We start from the raw sequence: 25,587 nt of genomic DNA on the forward strand, positions 1-25,587 counted from the left end.
TTGGTAAATCCCCGAGTGCTATAAGGTAAAATTTATAAATAGAATAGAGCACTTAATATTAAAAGTACTTCAGACTTAGCTATTATTAAATATAAACATTAACATCTTGCTATTATTTATTTCTTTTCTTTGAAATGAAAAATATTTTCAAATACTAAGGAACTAAGTTGAGATAAATACACAAATATATATCACGGGGACCTTCCGGATTTTAATCGAAGATCGCACACTCAAATCGTTAAGCTTACATGCGTCAGACTGATATAGTTACCTAACCAATAATAATAATCATAGTGAAACTTGTTCCAGCCATTTATAATTTCGCGCGAGTCTGTATTTGCATGAAAGAAAAGACAAAAATACTTCTTCAATTAAATTTAATTTAAAAGATAGGTAATATATAAGCGAGGTATAAATATAAAGAATCAAGCGCTACGCAATATTCCATTAAACAGAGTCAATGAATTTGTTTTCACTGCGAAGTAAAATGGTCTGTTAGCGACGAACTGTGGCACCGGCGGCTTGTAATGATGTACGCTGGTGATCTCATACACATGAAATACTGAAACAAACGAGACGTATAGTTTTACACTATTGCACACCGAGACTAAACTCACACTCAGTAACAGAGTTACAGTAGAATAAAAACATTATATGTTACAAAATACAGACTGACAGTCTTGTGGTAAAGTGCTCTTTACTATAAGACTGTCAGTCTAGGCAATAAAAAAATACATGTATTTATTACTCAATGCTCGAAACTTTTTTTTTAAATACAACTTATTTCTATTGTTATCATTCTTAAGCGGATAAAGTCGGAAAACATAACTTTTAAAGAATTAAATGGAAGTAAAAACGGTATAATCCATACTCTTTGTTTTACTTCCTAGGTTGGTGTCATTTTCTTATTTACTAATGAAAAAAATAATCAATATTGTACGTACCGTTTGCAGCCGCAGCTTCTGCACCTTCTTCATTAATTTCGAAAAAGGCTTTCTGTACAGCTGATTCTATGTATAAATCGCCTCTATTTTTGATAAGTTTCTCTAATTTAGCTTGCCCGGGCCTGAACAGCTTTAATACATTTATCTGTAATAATATTTTTAATAAGTATATTTCAGCTAATACAGCACGGTTTGATTCGTTGCTAAATTGGCTCCAGTCAAATCTAAATATTTATAAAGTAGCTGTGAATTTTCATTACAAAAAATCACAACAAATATTATATACTCACTTTTTCAAGAACTTGTTTTAGGTCTGTAGTCGTTTCGATTTTGAACTTAGGAAGATACACTTCAACTTCAGTGTTTCTCATATTATTCATAGCTTTATCAAGAGCTGATGGATCTTTGAGTTTCTCTTCTAACTCGTAAATGCCATCTATTTCACGGGGTAATACAATGACGAATGACGATTCGTCTCCTTCGTACGATATTTCCAGTATCTGAAATTAGTTAATAATTTAAATCACGTGATTTTAGCAGTAAATAACTTACAAGTTTAAACTGATGCTTACTTGAGCATTAAGTTCTTGGTTTTCCGCGTATTTGTAATAACCTTTGTTGTACATGGTGGGTACGGAAACATGTTTTTCTTTTGATATATGAAAATCTTTATCTTTGGTCGCAGTTTTATCAAATGTAGTACTCCACGTGCCCTAAAATTATGTAAATAGTGAAAAACACATAAAGTCATAGAATAGACAGTGTGACATAGTATCAAGTATCAAGATCTCACCTTGAAATAAATTGCATTGACTAAAAGAGCTCGAGTGTCTACAGTAAGTTTAGTTTTGTCAACCAAATCTTTGATACGATGATTTGTCTGATCTTCCACCTAAAACATAACGCAAACGTTTAAAGTTTTATAATGTGGAAAAGACATAGATTCCAAGATTCCAGGTAGAACATCATAAGCATAGATGATATTTATAATTGTTAATTATTTTGTAAATGAAAACTTTGAAAAGTTACCCAAGCATTGATACGTGCAGCTGCTTCTTCATTCTTATCGAAGTCGATGCTTTCTATTTCAGAGTCAAATGAATCTCGGGCCACAGCAGCAAATTTTTCGTTTAAGTGATAAGATTTTCCAATGTATATTTTATTAGCGGTCTTCAATGTTATGCCTTTTACTGAACGCAATTTTGAAGTTATATGTGAAAAAGCAGCTTTGGTCTAAAAATAGAGATGTACGTATATAAAAACAACTGAAAAAACTACTTGCCCTCAAATTTAATCTATTGCAAAAATAAATACATATTTGTATGCGTTATTCTTATTGAAAAAAAAGCCGAGATGGCCCAGTGGTAAGAACGCGTAAGTCTTAACCGATGATCGTGGGTTCAAACCCGGGCAAGCACCACTGAATTTTCATGTGCTTAATTTGTGATTATAATTCATCTCGTGCTTTACGGTTAAGGAAAACATCGTGAGGAAACCTGCATGTGTCTAATTTCACTGAAATTCTGCCACATGTGTATTCCACCAACCCGCATTGGAGCAGCGTGGTGGAATAAGCTCCAAACCTTCTCCTCAAAATGAGGAGAGGGGGCCTTTAGCCCAGTAGTGGGACATTCACAGGCTGTTTCGGTCGGTTTCGGATGCGTTATTCTTACGTAGTAGTTCGTTAACTGTCTCTAGTCTTGTCTAAAAGCTAGCTTAAAAGGCTGCATTGCTGGGAATCTGGATCCAATATGAGAACGAACCAGTCAGATCACTCAATAAATTCTGCTGGAGTTATTAAGAAGTTTGGTTGTCACTACTTCGTAAGTAATTATTGCTTCGGCTAGTCAAAAAAAAATAGAGCAACATTCTTATTCCTTCACTCTTCTTTTTTATAAAAAAGAAGAAAACTTACAGTGTTATCATTAGGCATCCCAATAGCATTAAGTATTTCATCATGTGATTCATCAACTGAAGCCAGCGCTAACTGTGCTAGAGGCGGCATGACAGAAAAAGCTGACAGAACTACACTTTTTTTTTTATTCGATTGTGCTACTTCCTGCAAATTAAAAAAAACAATTTGTTTATTTTTAATTAAATTCCATATTAGCTAATATACGAAATTAAAATATCCAACATACGTAAAACATTTTTGCAGTAAATTGTTTGCTGCCATCGTTGAGTACTTGGTCGAGATTAGTTTCTTCTGCCATAGTTGTGATGGCGAGAGACAGAACTGAAATCATAAAGTGTATTGATTACTTTTATAATACAAAAGTACACTTTAAAAGATAATGTGATTCTCTTGAATTTTATTTAACTCATTTAGTGGTATTGAGAAATGAAAAATTAAAAAATCTTAGTGTTTTAGTATTTTCTACTACTACCAATCCCCCTTTACTATTCCTAGTGAGGCTAGCTTGAAATGCTGTAGACCCAGACGTTCTGGGCTCAAGCTTGTGCCGATACAAAGTTTAGATATTTATTATATATTTATTATATATATTTATTATAGATGTTGTAACTATCATCAAAACTGCAGTTGAAAGCGGCGCGATAAATAACCTATTAAATAAAATCAGCGCGGAAAAATAATCTCAGTAGAAATAAAGAAAAAACAAATTAAAAATGGTCTCTAGTTCACATCTAAACGAAAATAGGTTTATTTTTTATATGTGTTAAAAATACTCACGCAAAAAAAATATTGTATTTGCAAAAATGCAGTGATATCTATGCACTGTATATTATATACTAAGTTTTATTTATTTATTTATTTAATGTACAGGAAACAAACAGTGAAATAATTACAATAAAATAAAAAATATAAAACAATTCATAAACCAAAACAGTTTCCATTTACAAATTAATCATCACAAAACAAGACATTTTTTATATTTAATAGGTGCATGAAATTATATAATTCATTTATATAATTTAATTTAATATAAATTTAATTTTTAAATCAAGAAAACATAATTTAATAATAAATAATCAATTTATAATTAATTAATTAAAAATGCATGAGTAAATTAAGGCTCTTGAGAGTATAATATTTCTTTTACTTGCAGTTTGAATTTTTTAAGGGAGAGATGAAATATATCACATTCAATAAATGTTTTATTGTACTGTTTAGATGATCTATTAATAAATGCATTTGCTGCATATTTAGTCTTTGTCAATGGAAAATCAAAAATAGATTTATTGCGACTATCAGGGCGAGGACACTTGATATTTATTTTAGAAAGGAGATAAGGGGAATCAAATATGTTGTGGATCAATTTATATAAAAACGCCATATCACGTTCAAGTCGTCTCTGTTCAGTTGTCGGTATCTTTTCTATTTGATTCAAATTATTTATAGACGAAAATTTTAAATATTTCAAAAACTTTTCCTGAATATTTTCGATGAATTCTATATATTTACTATACTGTGGATTCCAGACAGTGCAAGCGTATTCTAGAATAGGTCTCACAAATGATTTATATAAAAGAGCAAAAGTTGAAACACGCTTAAACTCTCTGGAAATCCTCAGCACAAATCCTAGCATACGAAACGCTTTAGAAGTTATGGAATTTATGTGTTCATCGAAAAGAAGTTTAGAATCGAGTGTTATTCCAAGATCTTTGACCACTGATACACGTTTTATATCATCTTCCTTAAATCGGTAGTTGTAAATGATCACTTTTCTTTTTCTGGTATATGTTATACAATTACATTTCTTTATATTCAAAAACAGCGAATTGGTAGTACAATAATCGCTAAGTAAGTTCAAATCTTTTTGCAGACTAATACAATCATCAACACTCTTAATAATTTTATAAGTTTTTGTATCATCAGCATATAATAGAAATTTAGAAGATGCAAATACCGAAACAACATCATTTATATATATATTAAAAAACAGTGGTCCAAGATGTGAGCCTTGAGGGACTCCAGATGGAACTGGTAGAAAAGATGAGCAATATCCTTTCACAGTAACGGCTTGACTTCTATTCAATAAATATGACTTGATCCATCTAAGGAGGTCACCATGTACACCGATGAACTCCATTTTTGCTATTAAGATAGAATGAGAGATTTTGTCAAACGCTTTGGAGTAATCGGTGTACACAACGTCCACCTGATATCCTTTGTCCATTGCAGTCAAAACATAGTCAGTGAATTCACACAAATTAGTTTCAGTTGATTTCTTGTTAATAAATCCATGCTGCTGGTCAATAATTATGGGACGTATGCTTGGAAAGATTTTGTCATAAATTATACGTTCAAAAAGTTTTGGAATTGAACTTAATTTCGAAATAGGACGATAATTTTTGATATCATGTCTATCTCCATTTTTAAAAATAGGCACAACATAAGACTGTTTCCAAATTGAAGGCATAGTACATGTATGAAGGGAAATACAAAACAAATTATTAAAATAACTACTCTTTATATTACACAACAGATTACATACAAATATATAATTAAATGTAATCCACATTTAAACATAATAATATTCGTTTTTTATCATTTCAAACATACAAAAATGTAATATTTAGAACGCTAATTCTCTGGCAATACTTCTTATCTTACGACGCTTATCCATATCGATACTAATAAAGATGTACGATTTATTTTTTGTACGTTTGCTTGTATGGATAAACTCAAAACTTACTGAACATCAATCAAAAATTCTTTCCCCTACAGAAAGCTTTATTACCAACGAGTAACATTGGCTATGTTTTATTTTCAAAAAAATTAAAGATCCTTATGAACATTGCAATAATGTAATCCAAGTATCAAAAATTTTTAAACACGGACGAAGTCCGGGCGGGCCGCTAGTAAGTTATATTTACGGAGCCGGTATCTATTACTTGATAATTTTACTTGTAAAAAATAATAGCCAAATTATTTTTTAGTAATAGAATTTTATTATATGAGTATTCAACAAAACAAATTTCGTTAAACTTTCCAAAGATTTCATCAACCGGTCTTATAGTGTATAAGAACTATACTTGTTTTAGTTTTATAATTTGTTATTTAATAATATATAATATTATTATAATTTTTTTACTTTTTTAAGATTCAATTTGGTTGTATTTGTAGCTGATATTTGATTTTTAAATTTTTATGTACCTTAGTTTGGTTTATATATTTTATTTTTTTTGGTTTTAATTTTTACGGTAAATATTGTTTACGCTTTTATAGACGTTTCACTTCGTAAGAGTATACGTTATAGTTCTTCATTTGAAGAGTTTAGTGATAAGTTGATGGTGTAACCGTCACAATAAATAAATAAATACATAAATAAATTTTTTTTTTTTTTTATAGCATAGGAAGGTGGACGAGCATTTGGGCCACCTGATGGTAAGTGGTCACCAAACGCCCTTAGACATTGGCATTGTAAGAAATGTCAACCATCGCTTATAGCCAATGCGCCACCAACCTTGGGAACTAAGATTTTATGTCCCTTGTGCCTGTAATTACACTGGCTAACTCACCCTTCAAACCGGAACACAACAATATCAAGTATTGCTGTTTTGCGGTAGAATATCTGATGAGTGGGTGGTACCTACCCAGACGGGCTTGCACAAAGCCCTACCACCAGTCACCTAACAGCAATACTAAGTATTGTTGTGTTCTGGTTAGAAGGTTGAATGAGCCAGTGTTACTTCAGAGAATATGGGACATACATAGTTCCCTGGGTTGGTGATGCATTAACGATTTAAGGGACAGTTAATGTCTCTTGAAATGCAGTCCAATGTGACAGCTGTGGTAACCACTTACCATCAGAAGGCCTATATACCCGCCACCAGCCTATTTTAAATAAAAAAAAGTTCCATTAAATGTCAAGAGCTCGATGTAACGTAAACAATATTATTACACTATACTTATACACAGATAAGTAGTATTTAGTTATATGTAAAGTTCAAATTTACTATCAGTTTTTAATATTTAAATATAAAATAAGTTATCATGTTTTCGAATGCATGACACCTATGGCTCCCAACGCAGAGATAAATATAGTTCGGTTACAATATATATTTATTGAAACAAAAGTATCCATCATCCTCATATTCTAATATTAATAACGTAACAAACGTGAAGGATTGTGACAATTAACGGATAGATCTTAGTTATTGTTTCACAACATTACTGAACGATTTGCCTTGAGATTATACCCTGAATTAACCTTAAAATTGCATATGAACTTTAAAATTGTAGGTTATTCAACACACGAAACCCTCAAACGCGGGCTGAAGTTAGTAGTAAGTAAATAAGTCAATAGCATATTCTTCAATTTCTAACTGTAAGCAAAGCGAATTATTTGTTGAATACAGAAAATGCGGATTAAACTAACAGTGTCATTATTTTAAGCGATTTTTTTAACTTTTACGAGTATCTAAATGCTAACTGCCTCGTTGGTCTAGTTTCTAGATGTAACGCCACAGACCCGCTGATCTTGGGTTAAAATCCCAGGTCAGGCCAATCTAAAGTTATTGGGTTTTTCTGTTGAAAATTCTCAGTAGCCCGGAATCTGGAAGTTGGAAGTATGTACACTTTCGGGCCTCGGAAAGCACGTACAGCACGTTTATTGTCGTCCTATCGGATTATGAGAGCTGGGGAAGAGTGTTTGCGCACACACTTGTGCATTATATCTCCTGCGCAGTTCGCTAATCTCTATTGAGATTGGCCGTCGTGGCCAAAATCGGTACGGAGGACATTATTATCATCATCTAAATTGTTACTTGTCGTGTAAAACCAATAAGTTTTTTTAACTTTTTTTTTTAAATACTATAATTAGAGCTTTAAATTAAATCCTTAAATAAATACAAATAATAATTAAAAATAGTTACTGTTTTGTTAAACTAATTTTAATTACAGAGCATAATTCTACCACCCAATAAACGTGGTGCTGGTGTCTATTATATATTCCTTCTTTGTATTGAGACTCGGTTAACCCGACTGAATTTTTCTCAGAAATTTAGAAGTTGGTAAGGAGATTTAGGGCAGCAACACACATCATTGAATACAACGACATAATGACCTTATCAGCTTGTATTTCCTTAGAAAATTTTAAACTATCTTAAAGGTACTTTTTGTAAAATGACTTACAACATATACAAATATACAGCTTCATGATGTAGCACGACGCGCGCGTTCGTCACACACACACTAACTGAGTAAAGTGTTCAGAGTGGAGATCTTTATAAACATATATTGATTAAGATTTTTCATAACAAAAAAATAACGACATGAGTTACGATGAGCTGGTATAGAAAAAAAAGAGGTTTAGTTTGATTATATATTAGCTTATATTTTACACGCGGTATCGCTCACGTGCATGTTTATTTGCGATAAAAAGTTTTGCTTTCATTCGGAAGGATTATAAATACATTATTTTACACAACTTCAGTGAGATTTCGATTTTACTAGACTAATATAACATTATTTTTCTAGAAAAACTGTCATTGCTTAAAAAATTGTTGTGTGTAGTTTTTTCGGTTACATATTGTATTGAATTAATAGTATAATCCGTTTTTCAGGAACTAAAATAATTAAAAAGCAATCACAACTGCGAAGATTTGTAGACTTATAATAATCAATCAATCAATCAATCAACAGCCAATCGTTGTCCACTGCTGAACATAGGCCTCTCCCAAGGTGCCCCAAAGCTCCCTGTCCTCCGCCTTCCGCATCCAGTTGGTGCCCGCCACCTTCTTAAGGTCGTCGGTCCACCTGGCTGGAGGGCGCCCTACGCTGCGCTTGCCGATTCGCGGTCTCCACTCTAGGACTCGTCTGCTCCAACGGCCATCGGTCCTACGACATACGTGACCAGCCCACTGCCACTTCAGCCAGCTAATTTTGCAAGCTATGTCGGTGACTCCGGTTCTTTTCCGGATAATCTCATTTCTGATCTTATCTTTCAAAGATACTCCGAGCATAGCTCGCTCCATAGCACGCTGAGCGACTTTGAATTTGTGGACTAGTCCCGCAGTTAGTGTCCACGTTTCGGCACCGTATGTCATGGCAGGTAAAACGCATTGGTTGAAGACTTTCGTCTTCAAACGAAAAAAAAGCAAAACTTATAATAATAATAATAATTATAATTGTTTTTTTTCCTGGAATTCGATCACTATGCCACTTACTGATCGTAAGTCAAATTTATAGCTTTCAGGGACCTAAACTTAAAAACAGCGAAATCAGCCCCGCCGCTTAGGAGTTCAGTGACAGTGAACGTAAAGAAGAATTATACATAAACATGTATCGAGATATTGTTTAAATGTATATAATTTGAGTCATATTTTAAGTAAAATATTTATGTTACTTATCTGATATTAATAAGTTTATTTTAGATTTAATTTGACAGCTAATATTATTTACATACTAATTACTAATTTATTGGCATACTCGTATAACATTAGTATTTAATGTTACTATGCTTATATTATATATATATATATATTGGGAATAGGTTGGAAATTTGCCTAGTGAGCAATCTGATGATGAAGTTACTTTTTTACAGCTTATTGTCGTCCACTGCTGGACGAAAGCCTCCCCCATAGAACGCCAACCATCCCGAGTAAAGTAACTTTCTTAAAAGGAAGAACCTTTACTCTACATATATAAATACGTATAACACGTACGTACATATAACTCATACATATGTATAATATAATAATGCCACTAAAAAGGGGACGCAAAAGGCTCTAGACATAGTAAGATAAAAATCCATCCAAAATTGACCTCAAACTCGCACTTGATTAATTTCGATTCGTTTTAGTTTATACATACAATGGTTTTTTCTTTCTTGATGTAATTGAATATTAAATAATAATAAGCAAAATATAAATATTGATTTGGACAGCTATATAGCGGAACAAACATGAGTTGAATTTTGTCTTTTTTGTTATATCTACTACAGCGTTATTTGTTGAACACCTCGTGACGGTTATTTTATTATGTGTGTCTTAATGTTACACCTTTGTAAAAAAATTAACCTTTAATATTTATACGTAACTAACAATAAGAGGAAATAAATTTAGGGGATTCACATTTCAGTTGCCCTATAAATTAAAACGAGGTTGTTTTGTTCTTTTTAAAAGTCTTAAGATCCAAGTGAGACAAAACCAGATACGTTTTATTTTTATTTATTTTATATTGAACTAGCTACCTGTGCTGCGTAGTGTTTGCACGGTTAGGAAGGTCACATAAAACGTTGATATTTTAATACATGTACTTGGATATGATTTTATATACAATATAATAATATAATAGTTGATGTTGATATGAAATTAAAATGTTATATTAAATAAATCATGGATGATGAAGAAGCGTATGTATTCCTAGATTTCTATGCTGAAATTTGCGCAATTGTACAGGACATATTATAGTGCACAAACACAGGTGCACTCTCACTTTCTCTCCCATTGGACGAAAATCTGACCCGACCAGAAAAAGTACAGGCACAGGATCAACGGTTCTTTCCGAGGCCGGGGGTGTTCACACTTCCAACTTTCAGAATCTGGACTGAGAATTTTCGAAAGAAAAAGCAATTTTATTGGTCCGACCTGAGGTTTTCATTCATCCTGGCTTAAAACCCTGTGGCCTTATATCTAGCCTCTAGAACAACGAGACAGTGATTTATATATAGTACTCATGAAATTTGTAAGCCGACTCATCTTTTATATGTTTTAGTTATTATAGTGGAAGCTGCATATCATTTATTTGATGGTAGTCGTTTACGCTTGTCCGTCTGGGTAGCTATCACTCACTCATCATATATTAGAATATATGATGAGTGAGTACTGCTTCAAGCAGCAAAACTTTATTCTTCTATCTACAGTTATGAAAAAAAATCACTTTCGGACATTACACGTGTTCGGCGATGAGTTTCAAATTAGTTCATTCCGAATAACTCAACTAGGCAAATGAATTTAAATATATGTAGGTATATATATGTTGTTGTTGTATTACATTTAAGAAAAATTATAACTACTGAGTTTCTTATCAGTACTTGTGGCTAGAATCTATCCGAACTGTATTTAATTTAAATAAAGTATATTTAGATTTGTGTAAGACAGTATTTTTAAAGTTACTGTTTCATGAGTCAGCCGTGGGCGTTCTGAATTGAATAGCTTAGAATGAGTTCAAAGAGGTTAATAAGGAATATGACCTCATAGTTTTTTGAGGAGAGGTTACGATTAGGACAAGTTCTAAAGTCACTCGCCGACAAGATGCTTTTACCCAGCGATAAAATATTTACCGCCTGTTAAAGCATAGTAATATAAGCCTGGGATACCGAGATAGCCCAGTGGTAAGAACGTGTGAATCTTAACCGATGACCGTGGTTTCAAGCCCGGGCAAGCACCACTGAATTTTCATGTGCTAAATTTGTGATTATAATTTATCTCGTGCTACACGGTAAAGGAAAACATCGTGAGGAAACCTGCATGTATCTAATTTCACTGAAATTCTGCCACATGTGTATTCCACCAACCCGCATTGGAGCAATGGAAGTGGAATAATCTCCATACCTTCTCCTAAAAAAGGGAGAGGAGGCCTTAGCCCAGCAGTGGGACATTCATAGGCTGTTACTGTATACTGAGAAGTAATGTAGAATATGCTTTAGCTGCATCTAGATTAAGTGTTCCGGGAATTCGACTGTAGAGTGATTTACGGTCGTTTTATTAGCGCTGTTTCGTGTAATGACTCCTATGTTCAAGTCTTAGATTTTAGTGGATTATTAAAGTGTAGCGCAGTGCCATTTTAATTACCTACTTGCTCAAATAGTTAGGATATAAAGCAGAGCCCAATTTTCAGGTCTGCTCAGATGCGACCGGAAAAAGATAATTTTCATTATGAAACATTTCTGATCTTTATGTGGAATTGCATGAAGTAAACTAAGCATTCATCTAATATATAATGATTGACACTACATCCCAAAACCATAAGCTTTATCCACTTGTTCAAAGTATAATTATTTTTAGTATACTGAGAGTAATAAATATGGTCATATATTTTAAATCACTTTTTGCAGGCGAAAAGTAAAGCGTAATTTTTTTTTAATAGCAATAACATATAAATAACTTACTACAGCTAAATTATATCAATAAAAAAATATATATTTATTAATTGTTTTCCTTAAGTAGTCAAGACTTGTCTAGTCTCTGCCGACTTAACTAGTCTCGATTGAATGTCGGATCAAGAAACCGATAACTCGCTGCGAAGATTTTTTGCTAAGGCGATACGATTTAGTTTGTGTATAAAAAACTTCCATTCGAATTAAGATGTGTGTGCGACCGCCAATCATCGTTACTGCCTTATAGCTAGTTTATAAGGCTGCTGATTCCAAGGTCATGCGCTTAAATTATTTCTTACTTTTTTTCTGACCCGATCATGGTCAGCCATGCCGAATACCGTCCACCAAGTAAGATACTTATAATACATTATTATATATAAGTATCTATATAAGTTATAATTATAGATTTTACTGGTGGTAGGGCTTTGTGCAAGCTCGTCTGGGTAGGTACCACCCACTCATCAGATATTCTACCGCAAAACAGCAATATTTGATATTTTTGTGTTCGGTTTAAAGGGTGTGTGAGCCAGTGTAATTACAGACACAAGGAACATAAAATCTTAGTTCCCGAGGTTGGTGGCGCATTGGTTATGTAAGCGACATTGGTTGACATTTCTTAAAATGCCAATGTCTAAGGGCGTTTGGTGACCACTTACTATCAGATGGCCCATAAGCTCGTCCGCCTATAATTAATATATAAGAAATATATTAATTATATTCTTTAGAATACGCTTATATGGTGCCTTTTATAGACATTCATAGTAGTTTTCTTATTATTAGTAGTTTTCTATATATATATATATATATATATATATATATAGTATCTTCTTCTTATTATCCCTTGTTAATGTAGATTTTGGCAAATACAATTATTGTAAAAGTGGGCAGAACAGCCCTTTCTATGTCCTATGTAGTCCTATATCTAGTCTGGATTTGGCTAATCCAGAACCAACTTTTAAAAATTAAAGTAATAGACTGCTCTGGCTGGAATTTAGTCAATCACTCACATGCATACACACATAGGCACACACATATATTACAATACTATTTTGAAAAATGAATGATATTCTACCGCAAAACAGGATGAGTGAGCCGGTGTATTTACAAGCACAAGGGACATAAAATCTTAGTTCCCAAGGTTGGTGGCGCATTGGCTATGTAAGCGATGGTTGACATTTCTTACAATGCCAATGTCTAAGGGCGTTTGGTGACCACTTACCATCAGGTGGCCCATATGCTCGTCCGCCTTCCTATTCTATATAAAAAAAAAAGACACTGATAAAGTAATTAAATTTTTACTTAAAGAAAATAGCTGAATAACTATGAATGAACTGAAACTTATGTTCATTAATTTTATTATCTACCTTCACTTTGCAGTTGTTGCAAGGTAAACAACGATATAATTTGTCCAATGATATCGGATATATGTGACGACAACCATATAATTAAATTCGACTGCCTCGTTGGTCTAGTGGCTTGATGTAAGGCCACAGATCCGGAGGTCGTGGGTTCAATTCCCAGGTCGAGCCAAAAAAAATATTGGGTTTATCTGTCAGAAAATTCTTAGTAGGAGACCGGAGTCTGGAAATTGGAAGTGTGTACATTCCCGTGCCTCAAAAAGCACGTAAAGTCGTTGGTCCTGCGCCTGAACTCTTTCCGGTTGTGTCGAATTGCCGTCCCATGCTATCCCCCGTCGGATTATGAGAGTTAGGGAATAGAGAGTGCACCTGTGTTTGCGCACACACTTGGTCACTATAATGTCTCCTGCGTGGTTGGCTAATCTCTCTTGATATTTGCCGCCGTGACCGAAATCGGTCTGGAGGACATTATTATTATTAATTAAATTATATAATGAAATCACGCATTCACTAAGCTAAACTAATTGAGTTTAATTCTCATGCCAAAAAGAAAATATCGTTGAAAGAAAATATTCATTATTTGGAGCAAATTAATACATAATAATAAAGTGAAATCTCGTGTCAAATAATGTTTTATTTTAAAACATTTCAATGTTGAAGTGTATTAGAAGTATAATATTAAAATTAAGCTTTTGAGCTGATCGATACAGAATCATAAAATTTTACTAACAGCAAGGTTTTTTTTACGTTTAGTTGATCGAGTTTACCCCGAACCGATTTGTACGCTCGCTACTCCATCCTGTGAGCTGTGTAATCCAGTTGTCGGCTAAATTTTTCAAATCTAAAAAGTCTGGTAAATATATTTGATAGCTTATCACAATTGACTTCCCTCCAATCACATTGGTTGTTGTTTTATTTTTTGTTTTGTGTATTTCTGTTTCTCCTACTGCCCTTGAAAACGTGACAAGTTCAGAGTTCTGAGTTCAGGTAACACACGTTCTACTCGCGTATCGTGTAAGATCTCAGTTTAGGGCATTGTTGGAATAGTGGAGGCGCTTTGTGGAGTGCTGGCAGTCGTCGCACCTGTCGACGAGACGTTGCTATGGAAGGATCTCGTATCTGTCGGCGGAAATTTATTTAAAGACTAGACGGCGACTTTTTTGCATTGGTAGCTTTACATTTAATTCAATTCTGTAACATAATGATTCAAAAGTGCTGTTGTAACCATTCTTGAATAAATAATCATTTGATTGATTTATTTAAATGAATTATGGATCTAAAAGTATTCTCCTCAACAAAACCATATTGTGATTTAAAAATAGGAAATAATAAATAAATAGGAATTAATAAACAGAATAAAAAAATATACAAACATAATACTCAGTTCATTTGTAATTAATCGACAACTATTTTATAGTTAAAATATATATCGAAGATTTATTTTAAAGTAAATTGTATTCTTTCTCTGTATATTGATAATCTCAATTTTTTACTATATGTATACTTTTTTATTTGCATGCGTCAAGTATCATGACGTAACGCTAGCTGACAAGAGTGAAGTTTAAAAGTTAAAAATATTTATGAGTTTATTAGTTGTTATTGATAAAAATGTGCGAAATTTTTTCAGGTATTTAATTTTTATTCTTTGAAATTTGTAAAGTAACGGTTTTTGGGCTAGTTAATTAAGGTGAAAATATTTTAGACTCTTGATGACTTATAAAAGTTTATTAATAATATTTAATTCAAGTATAGGTACAAAATTATGTGATGCTTTGTACGTTAGCGTTTTCAAACGAAGGCAACTACGTTTTTACGACGTTATCGGGATAATATATCAACTCAATTGCACTTGTTTATATATTTATTATTATTAATTAATAGATAATTGAATAGATATTGTTGCTAACGTAACGTAACGTGCTCACATTCATTTTAGTTTGTTTCACAGGTCAGTAATACAGTAACAGTAACAGCCTGTTAATGTCCCACTGCTGGGCTAAGGCCTCCTCTCCCTTTTGAGGAGAAGGTTTGGAGCTTATTCCACCACGCTGCTCCAATGCGGGTTGGTAGAATACACATGTGGCAGAATTTCAATGAAATTAGACACATGCAGGTTTCCTCACGATGTTTTCCTTCACCGTTAAGCACGAGATGAATTATAAACACAAATTAAGCACATGAAAATTCAGTGGTGCTTGCCCGGGTTTGAACCCACGATCATCGGTTAAGATTCACGCGTTCTTACCACTAGGCCATCTCGGTCAGTAATATGGTATTGCTAATCTAAATCATTAGTTTAAAATTTTCTGTCATTAATATTTTCTGCAGAGCCAATTTATATTATATTTATAAAATTGCTGGAGCAAGAACACTTTTGGTAAGATTCATCTTATCCAAAGATTGCGGGAAACAAACATGCCTGTGTCTTGATTGCATTGAATATGACCAAATTGGCATCGTCCCAATTGGACACTGCCCTAAGGGTCATGCTCAGGCGCTCAACCATAGCCTCTCTCTGAACCTGAATCTGGGCCTCACAAGCTCGTGCGTTGGACTTGTAGCTCTCGACAATTGTGCAATCATTTGCGTACCCAAGAATACCGGGCATCAGCAGATCATTGATGTGTAGCAGAAATAGTCTTGCCGAGAGCACTGACCCTTGGGGAACACCGGCATTAATAGTCATTTTATCCGACGAGTGGCCATCAACCAGCACTCGTAACAATTGGTTCCTCAGGAAGTCTGAGATCCACGCACAAAGGCTAGCAGGCAGGCACATATGCAGGAAGCTTGCTGGTAAGTCCATCATGCCAAACCCTGTCGAAGGCTTTGAGATATCCAATGAAACAGCAAGTGCCACCTCGTGTTTCTCGATGGCCTCACTCCAGATGTGTGTGACGTACACCAGCAGATCACCAGAGGACCGATTTCGGCGAAATCCGTACTGTCGGTCACTGAGAAGGTCACTGAGAAGGCTTCCATGTACGTCAGGAGCCTAGTATTAAGGATACGTTCCATTTTCTTGCACAGAATGGACGTAACCGAGATGGGCCTGTGATTGGCAGGGTCAGCTCGACTACTCTTTTTAAGCACGGGCTGCACGTTAGCAAGCTTCCAGGACTTAGGCCCTTGACCAGTCTTAAGAGAGAGGCGAAACAGACGCGTCAGGATAGGAGACATTTCAGGTGCACAGTTCCTCAGGACAATTGCTGGAATGCCATCAGGTCCGTTAGCCTTGTTCACGTCTAGACTGCGTAGCATTTTGCGAACTTCTTTTAGCCGAATGTGTATATCACTCATATGAGTGTCGGTGCTAGGTGTTGTTGGAGGTGTCGCGCTACCAGCGTCAAGACGAGAAGACTCCACAAATAAAGACGCAAACAGATTTGCCTTCTCTTCAGCGGTGTGACCCAGCGTCCCGTTAGGCTTCTGAAGGGGAGGCAGTGAGGGGCGACAAAAGTTCGCTTCGACCGATTTAGCTAGAGCCCAATACGCTTTGCTACCTGGGGGATACGAAGCCAGTTTATTCCCTATTCGACTAATGTGATCGAAGCGAGACTTTTGCATAGCTTTCTTGCATGACTTGGCGGCTTTATTAAAGGCTTTCTTTTTTTGGCGTAAGTCCATCACTTTGCGGTTACGAGCCAGCCATCAACCCAGGCCAGGTATGTTTCATCGCTTCTGCGCGCCCGCATTCAGGCCCGAACCAAGGCTGAGCTTTGGTGGACAGTGGCATGTCTAATTAACTTATCATCGGACAAAAAGAATAACTACTGATATTCCAGCCAATGCATCTCCGTAGATATTGCGTTTGGAACTTGTAAATTTAATATTCTACTTAATTCTTTAACATGACGATTCTAAAGTGCTTATGAATAAATAATAATAATCATGAATAATACTTTTCTTATTTTGAAAGCATGTATAATATTATAATTTTGATGGTATTTCAAGTCATTTATGATGTGCAATCAAATATTTAATATATTTATTTGATTATAAATTGATTTTAATGAGCTATGTATGAAGGAATAGAGATGCGCTTCTGCAACAGAATACGTAAGCTGATTTTGACTCGCTTTCAAACCGAAATGGAGCAAAATTACAATTTTCAGTCAAGGGACACATAATTTGCGGGAAGATGTGTTTTGGCAAGTTTGACTAATGAACTGTTTTCCATCGCTTAATCGTATAACTGTGCAAATGATGTGCATAATGATTGCACACTTCTCTTCTTTAATCGTAGTTCAAGTATTTTAAAGTTTCAGAATTGAGTTACGAAAACCTAATTGAATAAGTAACAAAGACATTTGTGATATTTAATATAAAAAATACTTAAATGTGAACATGTGAACACTACAATTACCGTAACCGTAACCGTAACAGCCTGTGAATGTCCCACTGCTGGGCTAAAGGCCTCCTCTCCTCTTTTTGAGGAGAAGGTTTGGAGCTTATTCCACCACGCTGCTCCAATGCGGGTTGGTGGAATACACATGTGGCAGAATTTCAGTGAAATTAGACACATGCAGGTTTCCTCACGATGTTTTCCTTCACCGTAAAGCACGAGATGAATTATAATCACAAATTAAGCACATGAAAATTCAGTGGTGCTTGCCCGGGTTTGAACCCACGATCATCGGTTAAGATTTACATGTTCTTACCACTGGGCCATCTCGGCTCTACAATTAAAAACTTAAAAATAAAATTTTTACTATTAAGCCTTAATAAGAATAAGTCCTTTATACTATAAGGGCTAATAAAATATAAAAAATACTAACTGGTCAGCTCGAATTATAATAATAAGAGATGTTAAAAAAAATCCAGGATACATTCGTAAATAAGATTCCAAATCTTTTACAATTTCCTTTTACGAGATAGCTTTCTTTGTCTGCGTCAAAATATCACGTCCACAGAATGTTCCAGATCCTCATATACTGAGTGCTTGGAGCTGGACTCAAAGCCTGATTTTGTGCAACGATAAAGGTAAACCAAACGACACGTTTGGTTGACAATATATAGAGATTCATTTATTTCACTCATTTTATATGAAAGTATTCATTTTAGAATAAGACACTGATGTAAATTATTAACACTTAAGTTATCTTTTTAAAATAAAAATACGAATTATAGCATGGACTTACAATTACTCTCATTAGAAGGCGCTGTTTTCATTTCATACAAATCGCATTTCACGTCAACGTTATCGAATAAGTTGAAAAACTTGTTGAATTGAAAATGAAAAAAGTTGATTTTTGAAATATAATAATAATAGAGGTATGAATACTAGCTAAACTGGCTTTCCAGGGTGCGTGTTATTAAGGGCGGATAAGGACCAGACCGCACCACGTCTGTGAAGCGTAGACAAGTCCGCAGCGGTGTGCCGTGAGTCAGTAACTTCAAAGGTGCGGTGTGAGGGAAGCAACCTTAAGATGTTAAATATAGATTTTTTTTTATAGAATAGGAAGGCGGACGGGCATATGGGCCACTTAATGGTAAGTGGTCACCAAACGCCCTTAGACATTGGCCTTGTAAGAAATGTTAACCATCGCTTACATCACCAATGCGCCACCAACCTTGGGAACTAAGATGTTATGTCCCTTGTGCCTGTAATTACACTGGCTCACTCATCCTTCAAACCGGAACACAACAATACCAAGTATTGCTGTTTTGCGGTAGAATATCTGATGAGTGGGTGATACCTACCCAGACGAGCTTGCACAAAGCTCTACCACCAGTAGAATACTTAGCTGTAGAATAATATTGATATGCGGATGGTTACACACAGCTAGCATACCATCGTGTAAGCCCCTTTAAATCTTTATAATAAAAGGTGGTTATAAATTAAATAAACTAAAGCTTATACGTATATTAATAATTTAAATAAAACCGATAAAAACTACATAAGAATCAACAAAAAATTGCTATTTTAACATCCATATAATGTCCTAAATAATAATGTGAAAAGGATAATAATCTTTCAAAGAGATGTAAAGTAAAACAACTGACTCGTTTACATTTAAAAACACGGTCAAACAAATGTATAAATTGCGATAAAGCTCAGATGAAATGCGACTTGAATTTTGGTAGTACGCTCATTGAGATTTAAATAAAGGGCCTGTCAGTGAAACAAACAGTTTTCAATGTTCCTTTTCATTTGTCTCTTACATTGCTAATGAATCTTAATCACAGAGGATGTATGTGCAGCGACAGGCCCCGTTGACTAACGCGCACTCAGTTGGTTTAGCGGCTGGCAATAACATGGCCGTCACTCGCATATGTTTGCTGTCTTTGTGACAAAGATTAAATATTCAGAACTGCGACGCATGTAAAGTCACTACTTATTATATATATTTATAATTTGTTATATAAATTTACAATAATATTTGTTATATAAATAACATAATCATTATTAATATTGAGAATTAAATAAGTATAAGCAAATCAAAATTTAAAAATAGCTACCGTACAGATTATGACCGCGTTGAATGCGAACAACATTTTGCCGTTGAATCGCAAATCGGTCGCAATAAGACGGGAAAGATATAAGATAAATTAAATAAAAATATCGTAAAAATTGATCAACATGATTAATTTGAGGTCCAGGATCAGGCCGGACTGAAGTTGTACTACCCATTTATCTGATGTTTTCCTAAAATCAATACTAAATGTACAAGAGAAATTACATCTCTCATCTCATGGTCCACCCATTGGATCACTGCTTATACTGGTTATTACTTATAGGACTTTTCACTTCTAGCAGTTAGTGTCCATTTGCTAGCCTTAGCCTATAATTTCTTCAATCAACCAGAGCATGCTCTAAAAGAATACTAATATTTTATCTTTTGATTATAGAAAGGTGACAGATGTTTGAAGGTCTATAAAGTATTTATTCATTGGAGAAAATTCAAGTAGCATGGAGCATGTGACGGAGTTGAGCCCCACGAGTTATATGGAATATCTGCATTTTACGACTCTTGATAGTGCGCTCCGATGAACCGCATGCTATATGAATAAATGTTACACATTGATGATTACAGTTTCTGTCCGCGTCAAGTTCACCATAATTTATAAATTAATATTACACTTGCATTTTGCAAACTTTAAAATTATTTATTACTAGTTTCTCTCGTGAAAGCGTAACAAACAAATTTATTTTTTTGTCATAACATCAGTAAGGATAAGGATTATTATTATTTGCTTCCTTTGCTCTTAGAAATTTAGTATCGGAGTAGTATGAAAGGGTCTATAATGGAGGCACGAAAGACTTTTACGTTAAGCCGCCTGCCTTATTACTTGAATAAGTATAACAAAGTCGTTTCCCCGTAGTCAATTCTTATGACCATGACGGGTTAAGTAGCGATGGCTCTATACAACTCTGAAATTACATGTCAAATTCATTAATATTATATTTTAATAAAATGAAATACTATATATCTTGATATATATATGACGTGCGAAATATTCGACGCGCTCAAATGTATATGTAATGTCTCGGCGATTGGTTAAACTGTGTCGAAGTTGATTTGGTGTAGCGCCAGCTAGCGGCAAGTTTTCACAAAGAGGTTATTATAATAAGCTGTTTCATGAATATATATATATATATGTCACGTGATTGTTCACGGTGATCGGTCACCCTTTTTATTAAACTATTAATCTCAAACACATATACCAACACCTTTTTTTGTATTTAATAAGATTTTTTATAAAAAATAAGTAAGCGGACTGGCAAATGAGCCACCTAATGGTAAGTGTTCACCGCCGCCCATAGACATTGGAGCGGAATAATAACTATTCCACACACCGATAATGTGCCATCAACCTCGTACCTATAGTTACACTGGCTTATTCACCCTTCAAACCGAAACACAGCAATACCAAATATTACCGTTTGGAGGTAGAATATCTGACAAATGGGTGGTACCAACCCAGAATCTCGCACAAAACCCTATTATCAAGTAAATATTCTAATTTTAAAAGCTTAAGTAACTAGTAGAGTGGCGACTATTCTTATTGGCAATATTTTTTTCTAACTTAAAAGCTGATGACGGGCCTAATTAGTTTTATTGGCAATTGAAGATGTTGTCTAATTTAATATATAATCTTTAAGTAACATAGACATAACATTGTTTTTTATTATTATATTTTATTTTATTGGCTTATATTTTATTTTATTGACTTATATTTTATTTAGAATTCTGTCATTATTTAAAATAAGATTTGTTACGAATGAGCCTATTGCTCTTTGTAAGCAAAATTTCTCTAAACTAACATAACTCCGAACAAACTAATTCGTAATAAGCCATAGAATGATAAGCATTAAGATTGTAATAAACATTTAAATACACAATAATTATATTGCTTTTATTATAAAATATTTTACCAAAAATTTGAAAAACTCCCTAAATAGTTACACGAATGTTAAAATTTAAACAAAACTTCGCTTTTATTCATATAAACTACATATTAGACTAATGGCCTGTAGCGTGAACGTACTTCAGCGAAACAAAATGATTAAAAAATACCAATAACTGCAGCACGACATTTTTGACTGACGACAAGGCCTCCACTATTGCGCTTTCATTTATTAAAAATGGTTCTATGCAGTGTGAATTCCTTAGCACATTTATAGTTGGCAATATATGTAAGCAATAAGTTAAGTTTCTGGTGTTTTCAGCGTTGTACTGACACAATTTGGGCACGCCATCTTACTGTTTTTAATTAATAATAGTTATATTTTCGAACATGTGAATATTTGTGATAGCTCAGTGGCCTATAAATAGATCAGTGAAAAAAGGACGTTACCTTGAAAACTGCGCACTCACATATGAAGATGATATTCTTCGTTCGTATCCCTATCTCCGCAAACTCGAACACAACGGATGGTTTCTAGTATTTGTGGGATAAAAGAATACCTTGATACACTAGCCGAATTTATAAAAAACACACACGATTCAGACGCCACCGCGGCCCGGCACACGCGAAAAGAGAATTACGTCATACGTCTATTTCATATCATGACGTAATAAAAAAAAACGTTCCAATTTATGCATTAAACCTAATTACACTGTAGTGTGTGTGTCTATTTCTTTCGCTTGTTAGCATAATTTGTACAATGGATTTTGATATAAGGATTAACGATTTATGTTTTGTTCGTTTTGTATCGATTGTGAGACTTCATGATGGGTTATACGTGTGACGCCATATGGGATTTCCAATGGTTCAAAAATAATCGAAAAAATCTTATCAACCGAAAATGTTCATTTACTTAGATTATTTAGATATAATATTTATTTAGATTACTCAAGTTATAACGTCAATCGTGCCGAATTTATAAGTTTCAGGGGAAGGTTTTGTTAATAATAAAAGAAAATGATTAAAAAAATACTATTTTATGTGGTTTACTTGCTTACATTGCTGAAATTTATTTACTTTAAATATTTATCTCGAAATGAAATATGTGTTATGAGTATTTACTTTTAGTATTGGAATGAACTATTTACCCAATTTAAATATTGGTCCTACTGTAACTATATAACATAGTTTTTTTTTTTAATTTTGTTTATCCTGCAATGTTAGTTTCTTTTGGCAAAATCTTACAAGTCAAATTAGAATACTCTTACCCTACAGGATAAAAATTTTACATGTTGTTTCAGTTTCTACACACAGGATTGGCTCCAGCATAGGGAACTCCTTAACTCCTTAACTACTCAGCACTGACACGACATTTTGTTTACACGTTCTATTACAACAGACCGTTTAATATTTTCTTTATTTGTTGGGCAAAGAAATAAGAAAGTTTTACTAAAAACGTTTTTATTTACTATTAATTAAATAATCACCTCCCATATTCACGGTATTATACACAAGTAATTACGTACATTAGTATCAATACAGTTTCGCAGGATTATCCATATAAAGGGAACAATTATGGCCTTGAAAGCTAAGTTCAATAAAGGGGAAGACATATTACAATGGGACGGAAAATCCCATCTTGACCCGAAAGTTCTCGCAACAAATTTATATAATACACGGATAATAGAAAACAAGACGGATTGAGATTCATTTAAGTATCAATTTACAGGTAATTAAACATGTAGCTTTGTCAATTAATAAATTAATACCTCATGTTAAGAAACAATCTTTATATTTATTAGTATAGATGAAATCATAATAAGTTTCCGTTTCCAGCATTTATACTAAATAAAGCGAGAGCCTGTTAAAGTGAAGGCTTGGGAGCCTATTCCACCACGCCAATCCAATACGTGAAGGTGAATTTATACGACACACGCATGTTTCCTCACAAATTTAAGTAACCACCAAGCGAAATAAATTGGATTTATCCAATTAAAGTTAATCTTTCTGTAAATAATAAAACCACATGTAGGCTACATATGGTTCGCTATAACTTGTAACTAACGCATTCTCTCAGTCATTAGCGTCGACACAAATCATTAATGGAAGATACATTTGTCACCCGATAATGAAGCGGACGGACACGACATACGAGTATATGATTTGACGCAAGCAAGTGATACTATATAAGTAACTGTGGTTATTGTAAGTATTTATTAACATAACAATTATGTACATTCAATTATATACACACCAGACATTAGTTGCTAATGATGTTATGTGTAAAAATATGGCTGAAAAAGTGGCATTTTTCCAATATACTACTATATATAACATTACATACTATATACTGTAACAACGAATGAAACGATATGTCCTCAAACATAACAAGAAAGAAAAAAGAAAAAAAAATACAAAAAATACTAAAATAAAAGAAATTATTGGTGATAAGGCATTTGAGATAAAAAGTGATCTTTTACAAGTTTTTTAAAAATATCTATGGATTTGGCCTCCCGAGCATTTAAAGGAAGGTCGTTCCAGAGCTTAATAGCCTGAATTGTAAAAGAATTATTATAAAAAGATGACTTATGTTCGGCCACCCTTAAAATCCATTTCTTCACAGAACGAAGTACTTCTTCTTAAAAATAAAAATTTCTCCTTTAAGAAAGGGGGAGTAACAGGGTGAAACAATACGTAGTACAGAATATGCCGGCGAAGTCGAATGGTTAACCAGTTAAGACGAGAACGATATTGTAAAACATGGTTATATTTGCGTAATCCAAATATAAAACGAATAAATGTATTTTGAAGTCTCTTAAGCTTATTTAATTGGTCTTCGGTTAAGTCAACAAAGCTTGCGTCAGCATAATCAAGAATAGGAAGAAGTAGAGTTTGTGCGAGCAAATTTTAGTAGGAATTGGAAGAAAATGTCGAAGACGACGCAAAGACCTCAGCGCAACAAACACCTTCATGCTGATTTCATTTACATGGCAAGTCCAGCTAAGAGTATTATCAAAGAAAACTCCTAAGTTTTTAACACAATCGCAATAATAGGATGGGATGCCAATATTGTCAAACATTATTGATGGCAAGGAAGACTAGTCGACTTTTGATAATTGTTTCCGGCTGCCAATAATTATGGCTTGAGATTTGCTAGGGTTAACATTAAGACCAAAAGGTTTATTCCACTCAAGAATGATATTGAAATCGTTAGTCATCCTTGCGATAGCCAATAGAAGAATCTCTAAATCGACTGGGTATAAATCGGGACATCGTCTGCATACATGTGGTAGAGAGAAGATAGGTTATGAGTAATCAAATTGATGAAAATAGAGAAGAGTAACGGGGACAACACGCCGCCCTGCGGTCCGCCAGCAGAAATATCGCACCATGATGAGTAAGTATCATCAGTGCAAATACGATGCCGACCACGAAGGTAACTATTAAACAAGTCAATGACTGCAGGGGATACGTTAAAAGAACGCAGCTGACTAAGTAGGACATCAAAATCAACACTATTAAAAGCATTGCTGAAATCCAACAAAGTCATAATGGTGTGTTGCTTATTATCCATACCCCATTGAATATCATCAGTAACTTTTATAAGGGCAGAAACCGTGCTATGTCCAGGGCGAAAGCCGGATTGGCAGGGATTGAGCAAGTTGTTCTTGTTTAGGAAGAGATTTAACTGAAAGTGAATTAGTTTTTCAAGAACTTTCGACAGGAAAGGTAAAATAGAGATAGGACGAAAATCAGAAAAGCAAATAGGATTAGTTTTCTTTGGAAGAGGTATAACATTAGCGCACTTCCAACCTTTGGGAAATATCCAGCATGAGACAAACTCATTTAGAACATGTGTGATCACAG

At 34.1% G+C, this 25,587-nt stretch overlaps 1 protein-coding gene across 2 annotated transcripts; it reads right to left on the reverse strand.

The window, feature by feature from the left end:
• Positions 1–360: 360 nt before the first annotated feature.
• LOC126768791 (alaserpin-like) lies at positions 361–22,328 on the reverse strand. Of its 2 annotated transcripts, none has more exons than XM_050487131.1 (9): positions 22,171–22,328; positions 3,086–3,180; positions 2,860–3,003; positions 1,974–2,177; positions 1,738–1,836; positions 1,517–1,657; positions 1,235–1,444; positions 945–1,089; positions 361–562 (listed from the first exon to the last, which is right to left on the reverse strand). In XM_050487131.1, the coding sequence occupies exons 2-9, from the start codon at positions 3,155–3,157 to the stop codon at positions 426–428; spliced, it is 1,152 nt and encodes a 383-aa protein (XP_050343088.1). In that variant the 5' UTR covers positions 3,158–3,180; positions 22,171–22,328; the 3' UTR covers positions 361–425. The 2 variants fall into 2 exon arrangements, with proteins under 2 accessions (XP_050343088.1, XP_050343087.1); XM_050487130.1 differs by lacking the exon at positions 22,171–22,328 and adding an exon at positions 8,044–8,117.
• Positions 22,329–25,587: the final 3,259 nt, after the last annotated feature.

Source organism: Nymphalis io, chromosome 5 (assembly GCF_905147045.1).
Source record: "Nymphalis io chromosome 5, ilAglIoxx1.1, whole genome shotgun sequence".
Lineage (NCBI taxonomy): Eukaryota > Metazoa > Arthropoda > Insecta > Lepidoptera > Nymphalidae > Nymphalis > Nymphalis io.